A 12065-nucleotide genomic window follows, 5' to 3' on the forward strand; every position below is an offset into this window, starting at 1 on the left:
ATTCAAGCTTTTGAAATATTTAGAAAGGAAATATTCACCATAAATTCCAAAAACATTCTAGCATGTCACAAATGCCATATTTGATGTCTTGCCAAGTCTTATGTGTTGGAGAACAAGATAACATCACCAGATTCCCTCAAAACTATCTCAGTCTATTTTGGTTGAAGTACTAAAAGGATAGGAATAATTGAAAATTCAAAACGATCTTTAGTCCCGGTTGGAGACACCAATCGGGACTAAAGGGATAGTCCAACCAGTACTAATGTCCCATTCGAACCGGGGCTGATGCGTGTCGAGCTCCATCCGTCGTCGGCACCGCTCGAACCGGGACTAATGCTCTCATTAGTCCAGGTTTGTAACGCGACCGGGACTATTGCTCCAATCCGGCAAGAACCAAAGCCCTATTTTCTATAGTGTTGTGTAGTTTGTGCGCATAAGAAATACTAAATAATATTTTACATGAGGTTGAAATAGATGAAATTTTTCCTATGAAATCTAGTACAAATGAATGATATGGAAAAATTCCTATGCAATAAGATTACGTGAATCAATCAAGCGAGGTAGGAAAAAACTCCTAATGATTAGAACCGTTCAAATTTCTTTTGAAATCAAAGAGGGGCAATCATGAAAAATGCTAAATGGAATATGAGCTCCATGGAGCTCATTTTCAATAATAAAAATTCAAAAATCACATTTTGAAGCCTAAAAATTACCGAAAAATTTACACGCTTTCATACGGTTATGTACTACACGATGTGTATAATTTCAAGATGATATACCTTAGGGTGAGGACTACACTAAAAAGACAAAATCCTGATTCTGGAAACGATTAACAATGTGCATTGTTCTTTATTAAAATTCATGAATTTGTCTTTTTGTGTAGCTTTCATCATAATATATTTCATCGTCAAGCTTTATACACATGTACAACTAGATGACACCACACGTGTGTTGCAAATTATTTTACAATATATTTCAATGTGATTTGATTGTATTGGATACGAATATTTGAAGTAACAATACGAGAACTAGACCTAAAAATACAAATGATTTATTGTGTCTGATTATTGCATAGTTGTAAAATATGTTTTTTAGGCAAAGTTGTAAAATATGTAGTATAGTAGAATGTAAATTCTAGAGCATGTTGCTTGTTGAGGTGTTCTTTTTTCTATGCATGATTGCATGTTGTAGTGGGCCTTTTCTAATACATAATTATGTGAAAGCAATGTGATTTAAAACTCACTTGGAATACACTAATGCATGTTATATGTAGAGATGCCGACGCGTACATCCGACGGATGATAGTGGATCAAGCTAGTAAATCTATAATTTTAAAGCATACAAGTTGAGATAATTAGAAGTTGCGGGGATCACTCTTTAATATATAGATACATCTGCATGAACGTGTAGATTCATTTTTTCAGGATTTCTTAAAACTACAAAATGTGTTTTTTATTATATTTTTTCCTAATAAAATAAACTCCATGTAGCTCGTCCTCCAAAGAGCCTACTCCTTAATTCGGCTCTAGCCAAGGGGAGCTCCTATACGCCGCACTTTGAATGCGGCGACTAGCAGCAGTTTCGCATACAGCGAGCTCTCCTGGGCCGGCCCATTTGCTGTAGGGATAAAAATCGCAAAAAGGAAAATGAGCGAGCAACAGAGTCGAACATGGGACCTCTAAGTCGGAGTGCGCCTTGGTTAACCATTTGTACTAACTACAAGAGGTGGAAGATTACATGCGTGAATGTTAATGAACATAACAACAACTGTAAAATTTACTAACACGAACCATAAACTGCTGCAGATTCGAACTTTCCCTAAATTTTAAACATGAATGTCTGAAACGCGAATATTATTTGAGAACAATCAATATTTTTTATGGGAAAAAGGAAAAAAAATAAATTGGAGAATATTTTTTTGAAATTACAAACAGTTTTGTGAAAATGAAATGAAATAGGAGAACAATTCTAAAAACACGTGAACAAATGTGGAAGCGCGAATTTTTCTTTAAATCACAAATCTTTTTTGAATCTTGAGAACATTTTTTTTTAAAACTACGAACAAATTTGAAAGCGCAAACAAATTTTTAAAGCACGAACATTTTCAGAATTTTGAGAACAAGTTTTAAAACAGAGAACAATTTTAAAAAAACATGAAAAAATTTGTAAGCACAAACAATTGTCTAAAGCACGAACATTTTTCAATCTTGAAAACAAAATTTTGAAAAGGAGAACAATTTTGAAAAAAAAAACAAATTTGAAAGCGCGAATAAATTTTTAAAGCACGAACATTTTTTAAATTTTCTGAACAAATTTTAAAACCGGAACATTTTTTCCAAATTCTGGAACATTTTTTCAAATTTCGGGACATTGTTTTGCAAAATTTGAAAGATTTTGATAAAAATTCTAGAACATTTTTCCATATTACGAAACATTCTTTCAAATTTCAGAACAGTTTTTTTAATTTTCGGAACATTTTTTCAAATTTTGGAACATTTTGCAAATTCCAGAACATTTTTGCAAATTCCAGAACATTTTTTGAAAATCCAAAATATTTTTAAAACAGAAACAGAAAAGAACAAAAAAAATAGAGAAAAAGGAAAACAAAAAAACGTTTCAAGGAATCTTTTAAAAAGTTTCCAAAATAAAAAAAAACGGCTGAAAACCTCTAAAACGTTTCCAAAACCGGGATCGGTCAAAGTGCTAACGGGCCGGCCCAAATCCTATCGCTCGTCCGCTGGTCGCAGCTCCTGTGCGTTTGTCCGCCTCAGATAGGGTTTTCCGTAGCCAAGATCCAAGGATCTCAACCTGTATAATTTGATAATAATTGGTTGGAGGTAGGTAGCCTCAAACCTGGAAGGAGGCGCCCTATCCAACATCATGAACCTTTGCCAGACATTCTTCGCGAGCAATAAAGGCCTCCTTTGCAGTTGATTGTCAAAGAAGAACAAAAGGCCCGCTTTGAACAAGTACAGTACAATTGAGTCAACTGATTATAAAAAATAAATTATTATATTTTTGTTTAGTTGAAGGAAAGAGAAAAGAAAATAGGGAGTGCCTAGAACTCATGTAGCTGAGTTATATTATGGTCTCATTCATCTGATGTAAGTTGATGTCATGTTTTAGTAGTCCCAATCCATTTTTAATTGTCCCGTTTTTTTTCCTTTGAACCAGCACGGCCAAGTGATGGCATGTTACAATTGCTGCACAGCTTGCTTGGGCCAAACTTGGAAGGAGGCGCCCTATCCAACATCATGAACCTTTGCCAGACATTCTTCGCGAGCAATAAAGGCCTCCTTTGCAGTTGATTGTCAAAGAAGAACAAAAGGCCCGCTTTAAACAAGTACAGTACAATTGAGTCAACTGATTATAAGAAATAAATTATTATATTTTTGTTTAGTTGAAGGAAAGAGAAAAGGAAATAGGGAGTGCCTAGAACTCATGTAGCTGAGTTATATTATGGTCTCATTCACCTGATGTAAGTTGATGTCATGTTTTAGTAGTCCCAATCTATTTTTAATTGTCCCATTTTTTTTCCTTTGAACCAGCACGGCCAAGTGATGGCATGTTACAATTGCTGCACAGCTTGCTTGGGCCAAACCTGGAAGGAGGCGCCCTATCCAACATCATGAACCTTTGCCAGACATTCTTCGCGAGCAATAAAGGCCTCCTTTGCAGTTGATTGTCAAAGAAGAACAAAAGGCCCGCTTTGAACAAGTACAGTACAATTGAGTCAACTGATTATAAGAAATAAATTATTATATTTTTGTTTAGTTGAAGGAAAGAGAAAAGGAAATAGGGAGTGCCTAGAACTCATGTAGCTGAGTTATATTATGGTCTCATTCACCTGATGTAAGTTGATGTCATGTTTTAGTAGTCCCAATCTATTTTTAATTGTCCCATTTTTTTCCTTTGAACCAGCACGGCCAAGTGATGGCATGTTACAATTGCTGCACAGCTTGCTTGGGCCAAACCTGGAAGGAGGCGCCCTATCCAACATCATGAACCTTTGCCAGACATTCTTCGCGAGCAATAAAGGCCTCCTTTGCAGTTGATTGTCAAAAAAGAACAAAAGGCCCGCTTTGAACAAGTACAGTACAATTGAGTCAACTGATTATAAGAAATAAATTATTATATTTTTGTTTAGTTGAAGGAAAGAGAAAAGAAAATAGGGAGTGCCTAGAACTCATGTAGCTGAGTTATATTACGGTCTCATTCACCTGATGTAAGTTGATGTCATGTTTTAGTAGTCCCAATCCATTTTTAATTGTCCCGTTTTTTTTCCTTCGAACCAGCACGGCCAAGTGATGGCATGTTACAATTGCTGCACAGCTTGCTTGGGCCAAACCTGGAAGGAGGCGCCCTATCCAACATCATGAACCTTTGCCAGACATTCTTCGCGAGCAATAAAGGCCTCCTTTGCAGTTGATTGTCAAAGAAGAACAAAAGGCCCGCTTTGAACAAGTACAGTACAATTGAGTCAACTGATTATAAGAAATAAATTATTATATTTTTGTTTAGTTGAAGGAAAGAGAAAAGGAAATAGGGAGTGCCTAGAACTCATGTAGCTGAGTTATATTATGGTCTCATTCACGTGATGTAAGTTGATGTCATGTTTTAGTAGTCCCAATCTATTTTTAATTGTCTCATTTTTTTCCTTTGAACCAGCACGGCCAAGTGATGGCATGTTACAATTGCTGCACAGCTTGCTTGGGCCAAACCTGGAAGGAGGCGCCCTATCCAACATCATGAACCTTTGCCAGACATTCTTCGCGAGCAATAAAGGCCTCCTTTGCAGTTGATTGTCAAAAAAGAACAAAAGGCCCGCTTTGAACAAGTACAGTACAATTGAGTCAACTGATTATAAGAAATAAATTATTATATTTTTGTTTAGTTGAAGGAAAGAGAAAAGAAAATAGGGAGTGCCTAGAACTCATGTAGCTGAGTTATATTACGGTCTCATTCACCTGATGTAAGTTGATGTCATGTTTTAGTAGTCCCAATCCATTTTTAATTGTCCCGTTTTTTTTCCTTCGAACCAGCACGGTGATGGCATGTTACAATTGTTGCACAGCTTGCTTGGGCCAAAACAAATCGCGAATAAACAAGAACCCCATGGGATCTCGATCTCACGATCCATCACTACTACATGCTTGTTGCAAGCCACTACAACTGATGGCCGTTGTTTCAAAAAATACATCATAAACACTAAAGAACTATCTAGCATGTCAGATTGAACAACTTTAGCACTTTTCAGATATTTCTTGACAAACTTAAAAAAAAACTTGCTAACATCTTTTGAAATTCCCCCAATTCTTTTGAATTTTAAACAAAATTGTAAACATGAATATTTTGTGAACTGGTGAACAGATTTTTTAAAAAAGGAAACATTTTTTGAATTCCCTAACATTTGAAAGCAGGAACATTTTAAAAAATACTAAAGAAAATTTGAAAAGCGCGATAATTTATTAAAAAGGAAAATTTGAAAAAGGATAAAGAAAATGAAACACAAAAGAACAGAAGTAAAAAAAATTGCTACCGGTCTTCAATTCTTTTTGCAATTGCGACTATCCTAGGGAATTTTGCATTGTGAAAACGTTCAAAAAACTTGAAATAATAATTAATCTAGACTTCTATCGAAACATGCAGCGACCGACCTTGAAAAAGTTGCAATTACGACTACCCCTCAAGAAACTTACAATTGTAATTGGCCTTCAAAAATTTCAATTGCAGCTACCCTAGAAAAACTTGTAGTTGCGACCGGTTTTCAAAATAGTTGCAATTGCGACTATCCTCTAGAAATTTGCAGTTGTGATCGACCTTAAAAAGTTGCAATTGCGCTTACCCAAGAGAAACTTAAGGTTGCGACCGGACTTCAAAAAGCTTGCAATTTCGACTACCTAAGGGAAACTTGCAGTTGCGACCAACCTTAAAAATATGCAATTGCGGCTACCCCTAGAGAAGCTTGAAGTTGCAGCCGGCCTTGAAAAGTTGCAATTACGACTACCCTAGGAAAACTTGCAGTTGCAATCGACCTTAAAAAATATGCAATTGCGGCTATCCCTAGAGAAGCTTGAACTTGCGACCGGCCTTGCAAAGTAGAGAAACTTGAGCTTGCGACCGACCTTAAAAAATATGTAATTGTGGCTACCCCTACAGAAGCTTGAAGTTGTGACCGGCCTTGAAAAGTTGCAATTACGATTACCCTAGAGAAACTTGAGGTTGCGACCGGACTTCAAAAAGCTTGCAATTGCGACTACCTAAGGAAAACTTGCAGTTGCGACCAACCTTAAAAAATATGCAATTGCGGCTACCCCTAGAGAAGCTTGAAGTTGCAGCTGGCCTTGAAAAGTTGCAATTACGACTACCCTAGGAAAACTTGCAGTTGCGATCGGCCTTAAAAAATATGCAATTGTGGCTATCCCTAGAGAAGCTTGAAGTTGCGATCGGTCTTGAAAAGTTGTAATTACGACTACCCTAGGGAAACATGCAGTTGCGACCGACCTTAAAAATATGCAATTGCGGCTACCCCTAGAGGAGCTTGAAGTTGCGACCGGCCTTGAAAAGTAGAGAAACTTGAGCTTGCGACCGACCTTAAAAAATATGCAATTGCGGCTACCCTACAGAAGCTTGAAGTTGGGACCGGCCTTGAAAATTTGCAATTACGATTACCCTAGAGAAACTAAAGGTTGCGACCAGCCTTCAATAAGCTTGCAATTGCGACTACCCTAGGAAGAGTTGCAGTTGCGACCGACCTTAAAAAAATTGCAATTGCGACTACCCCTAAAGAAAGTTGCAGTTGCAATCGGCCTTCAAAAAACAAGAGCCAACAAAAAATGTAGATTGAGCAATCTTACTGAAACTAAAGAAAAAAAAGAACCCTAGCTATATAGTGGAAAAAATGTTATGCAAGGCGAGGAAATTGTAAAATGGCACATGGATCAAAATGTTCAAAACAAAATAAAAATGTGATATTAATCTACAAAAATAAGAAAAACTAAAAATTAAATTGAATTACACATGCTCAAAAACTCTTAGAAAAATTGTTTTGTATATAATCACACACACAAGCTAGCAACAAACCCTCATCCAAATTTGAACCTGCGTATCAAAAATGGACACTCACAAAGCAAAAAAAAAACATATCCACACAATAAACTATATTAAGAAAAACTTACCATTCACTTAATAATCGTAAGAAAATGGTTCAAGCTTCTTTTCAAGTTCGTCACACATACATATATATTGAGAAACAAAAAGGTTCTAAACACGCATGCATGCTAAAGAAAAATTGCTCCGGAAACAAAGAAGTTAGCCCCCTCCCCCTAGTGTTCTTAACACAAAGATGCTACAGAAACACCGCATCCGACAACTCCTCTAGAAAATAAATGTGAAATTAAAAAATATTCGTTAATTCCAAAAATACTCCCTGGCTTTAATTGTTCTTAAATTAAAAAACATATTCATAAATAAAAAATGTTCACAAATTGAAAATATAAAAGAAAAAGGAAATAGAAATAGAAAAGATAGAAAAAACGAAATAAAAACTACAAAACCTGATGGAAAGCAGAAATAAAAACCTTTTGAAAGCATCCCAAACTGGTAGGAAGATTCCAGAAGCTTCTCAGAACCTGATTAAAAATGGTTTCCTAGAACTGACCTTAACTTTATTCCGGTTGTTCCCTCCCGTAATTGGAGGGTCCTACATTAGCAAGTGTGACCGGCTGCCCCTTGAGCTAAAAAGTGGATTTAGACAACGAAAAAAAGAATATAATGCATGACGCAAGCCCATAACTACACAACAGTGAAAAGAAAAAATGAGAAACGGACCGAACGACAATAGGAGAGATCGCTACACAAGGCCTCCAGTAGCTGCACGAATTGCGACGTGAAACCTGATCTAACGGTTGAGACGGTGAATGATGCCAAACTTGAAACTCAGCTAGCTGAGCTTCATCCGTACCGAAGAAAATAAGCGGGCTCTTAGTTAAAAGACAACTCTACCACATGCTGCTAGACATTTGTGAAAGTAAAATATAAATTATATAATAAAAAAATACGTTGATTATAAGATGGGTTATACATGACATGACAATGGTTATACTATTAATCATGTTCTTTGCTGTTTGCGCGCTGCAGATAAATGCACGCGTAGGTTTAATTTTCCACCACAAAACTGAATGAAAATTGCAGCGCCGCACGTACGTACTATTGATCATGGATAACTCGGAAATGGATTTATCTGATGCCCGAAGCCACTCGCTGGGTGCCGGCATGTCCACGACGTACTGCATGCGCGGCGCGTGGCGTACAATTAGTCACGACGGAGTAGGTGTCGCCGTCAGCCCAAGCTGGCCTATGCCGGTTACCGCGCCGAGCGTGCACAGCCATGCGGCGAGCAGCCAGTGCCGCGCCGGCCGGGACAAAGCCGCTGCGTCAAGTTGCCGGTTTGCCGCCGCCCGCCCAGTAGCTTGGGCACGCCGCGCACGTCGGCGAGACGCTCGTTTGACGTCCACAATATAATGCGTGCGAGACATCGTCCCCTTCCCTTCGAGAAACTGTTTCAGGTCGTACGTGTACTCCCGCGCGCCTCTCGGCATCGGCGCATCGGCGTGTTCACGTGGGTCGTGCGCGCGACGTTCAACCGAGAGTATACGACCGCATGTGTCTGTCACCTTCCATGTGTGGCACGCTACTTACTTATACCGTGTTCACACCGGCATTGCCATCTGCATGTACGTACATCCAAGTGCCCGGCATCTTGCTACCCACATGAACTACGTACCACCCCAAGCAGCTTATCAAATTAATCCAAGTAGTACATTACATTTATATTATGGATATCTCCATGTGAGCGATGATCCTCATCCAGTACTATGGACAGAGACGGCGAGAGCGCGAAATTTATCTTACCGAAGTGGACGCGGCCGGAGCGCGCGTCGTCGTCACAAGATATACTGGATCGAACGCCGAAGACCTGCCGTCTACGGCAGTACGGCACGGCCGCACGGCTGCTGTGTGGCCGAACCCCGCCACCCACCTGCCCAGCCACGGTGTCCATCAATTATCTCTATATATAACGCCATGGGCGGATGCTTATGCTCGTATACCGCCACCTAATTAACCAGCCCCTCATCAATCACAGAGAGACGAAAGAGATGGCCTCCTTCTCCAAACAGGCGGCACTCTTCTTGCTGGCAGCGCTGCTGCTGTGCCTCGTCTGCACTAGAGGGCAAGCAGCAAGGCCTACACCAGGATCCAGCCACTACAAATCACAGGTACGCACAGTAACCAAGCAATCTAACGTGTGCTTCATAATGCAGAGTGGCTGTGGCTATCGTACTTTTTGTTGATTTGTTGCTCGCTGTATAGTGCTCGTCTCGGTGTTTAAATTTTGATGATCTGCAGGATGCTGGCTCCGCCATTTTCCACGAGAAGGTTGCTGCAGGAGCCGAGATGGAAATGGAGCAGGAAGATCAGGAGGCGGTGAGAGGATGCGAGGGAGGGGAAGAAGTGGAGGAGTGCCTGATGAGGAGGACCCTCGTCGCTCACACCGACTACATCTACACCCAGGGGAAGCACAACTAGATGGTGTGCTGAAACCCTGAAACTGCTGGTGCTTACCAAGGACTCCGTGAACTGAAGGCCATACCTGGATGATCGCATGGTTAAGCAGGCCCTACTTAAGAAGAGAGGCATTTTTCATGAGCTCGTCGGTCTGTTCTGCAGTCCCATGCATCGTCTGTGAATTACAGCTATAGACCTATAGTCACCCCTTTGTATTTTGCCTGTTTCCTTGTTGTTGTTGTTGTTTTGTCTTTTTTGCGTGGTCTGTTTCCTTGTTTTTAGGTCATGTATCTGTACTGGATTCGAACTTTTATCATCATATATGTATTTACTGAATATTTTATCTCTTCATCTATACACTGATGAATACTACAGTTATAGCTAACATACCGTTCTTCGTGATTGGTTAAAGCTATGGAGTGTTAAAATGCTTGTTAGTTCTCTGCTAAATAATGAAATACAAGCCAGCCATCTAGCTGGAACTTTCAAAAAAGATGCTTGTTAGTTAGACAACCCGACGTCAGGAAACAGGCAATATGAAAAGGAACTACTCAAAACAATGCGGAGATGACCATACGCAGTCAGGATTAGACCACCGGCCTACCTGCTGGCTATTATAAGCATTGACTTTGGTCTTGTCATAGTTCCTTTTGCTCCATCTATTACTTCATCATTGTTTGTCGTACTCCTAGTGGCCAAATAAATGATAAAGTTTTGTAGTAGTTGAATCTCGCACTTTCTGGATGGCTTCTTGGTCAACTCTCGTAGCTGGTCGAGGAGCTGGTTCCCAGAATGCTTTATGAAGCGCGCTGTCGCCACTTAATATTTCTTCATAGAGAACAGGCCTCAGTTGTACTCCCTCTGTACCACAATATTTGTTGTTGGAAAAAACTAGTCTAGTTTCACAACAATTATTTAGAAACAGAGGGAGTATATAACTGCAATAATTAACAAGATACCTTTGATCTAGAAATTACTTTTGGAGGCCGAGCTTCATGGAGGCCTTCAAATGCAAAATTCAAATTTTGTGAAAATTCTTATTTTTACATTCCATAAAATTTTGAAAGAAAATACATAGATAAATAAAGGTATAATGCACAAGTGTGTAAATTCTCCGAACTAAATACGTTGAAATGAGGGTTGTGCAAAAAAACAAATCTCAGACTTTTTAACATGATACTATTGATCTTTTCACATCATGGATTTTTCCTTTTTTACAGGTCGCATTTCAAAGTATTTCAACCTGAAAGTTTACACACATACTGATCACATCCATGTTTAATTGTGCAAGTTTTTTTAGATTTTTTAAAACCAAAACTTCTAAATTTGGAATTTTGTAAAAAATTGACCTTTATGAAGGCCGAGAGCCAAAAGGTCATTCTCCCTTTGATCGAAGTAAATTCGTGTAGGTTATTCGTACAGTTTTGCAACTCATAAATCCATGGCCCAACCCCTACATGGATCCTAGGGCTAGAAGGGCCTTTTATATTTGTGTCCTAATTCAAATCTATTACTCAGATTTGTCTCTAATTTTAAAGCATGTTTATATTTATCCCTCTTCCTTCAGTTGCACTTACACAAATGCCCACTCATGTTGTTACCGTCAAGTCAAAGGACTTTGACCGTTTTTTGGTGGACATTTTTACCCTGAAAAAAATAAAACACAAATTGAAAAAGAAAAGAGAGTGCACGTGCTTACTTTTTGGTGCAGGACGTCCCATCCAGCCCAAACAAGCTGGCCGGTTGTCTTCTTCCTATCTCGAGGCAAATGGCATGTCGCCCGCGCACGGTCACCCGAACCCCGCTGTTCCCGTGGCCCATGATGCCGAGCCACAGCATCGCCAAGTCTTTGAGCCCCGCCATCAAGCAGAGGATCACCATGCCGAAGATTGTGACCTCGGTTGCTCTGCAAGTTCGCAATCGACGCCATCTTTGCCGGCTCTGATCGTCGGCCACCATCTTAGATTCGCCATCGTCTGAGATCCCTCGTCCCTCGCTTACCATCATAGAGATTCATATGCTATTGCGGATCTTCCAGAGATGTCGCCTATGAGTTCCTCCTCGAAAACCCCTTCCCCACGATGCCTTGCTCCGCCAGTTCTGGGCTAGGTCCATGCGCTCGCTACCGGCCGTAGCCAGCCCCTTCTACCACTCACGTATGCTTGTCGTGATCCCGTGATGCCCATGCACTTTTTATCCCATCTTCCCAGTGCCTTGTAGACATCTGCCACCAAGCTTCGTCCGGTGTCTCCATTGGCCTCGGCCATGGTCGACACTCCAGACGTTGCCGCTCGCCCAACCACCTCCATTCGACGCGGAGAGAGAGCCCATGAGCACATAGGAATAACCATCGGGCGCTTTGGTCACCGTAACAGGGCTCCCAAGCCCTCTGCCGTGGCGTATGCTCGCCGGCGGCTTGACGCCGGTGGTTTGATTAGGAACAATGGCTTCCTATGACATGTGGGGCCCATTAATTAGTTTAGCCCTAAACCATACCA

General features: G+C 40.1%; 1 protein-coding gene across 1 annotated transcript; it reads left to right on the plus strand.

The window, feature by feature from the left end:
* The first annotated feature begins 9097 nt into the window (after positions 1-9097).
* Positions 9098-9903, plus strand: LOC123446755 (phytosulfokines 4-like). Its single transcript, XM_045123298.1, has 2 exons — positions 9098-9278; positions 9409-9903. The coding sequence occupies exons 1-2, from the start codon at positions 9099-9101 to the stop codon at positions 9586-9588; spliced, it is 360 nt and encodes a 119-aa protein (XP_044979233.1). The 5' UTR covers position 9098; the 3' UTR covers positions 9589-9903.
* Positions 9904-12065: the final 2162 nt, after the last annotated feature.

This window comes from Hordeum vulgare, chromosome 4H, assembly GCF_904849725.1.
Source record: "Hordeum vulgare subsp. vulgare chromosome 4H, MorexV3_pseudomolecules_assembly, whole genome shotgun sequence".
In the NCBI taxonomy this organism is placed as follows: domain Eukaryota; kingdom Viridiplantae; phylum Streptophyta; class Magnoliopsida; order Poales; family Poaceae; genus Hordeum; species Hordeum vulgare.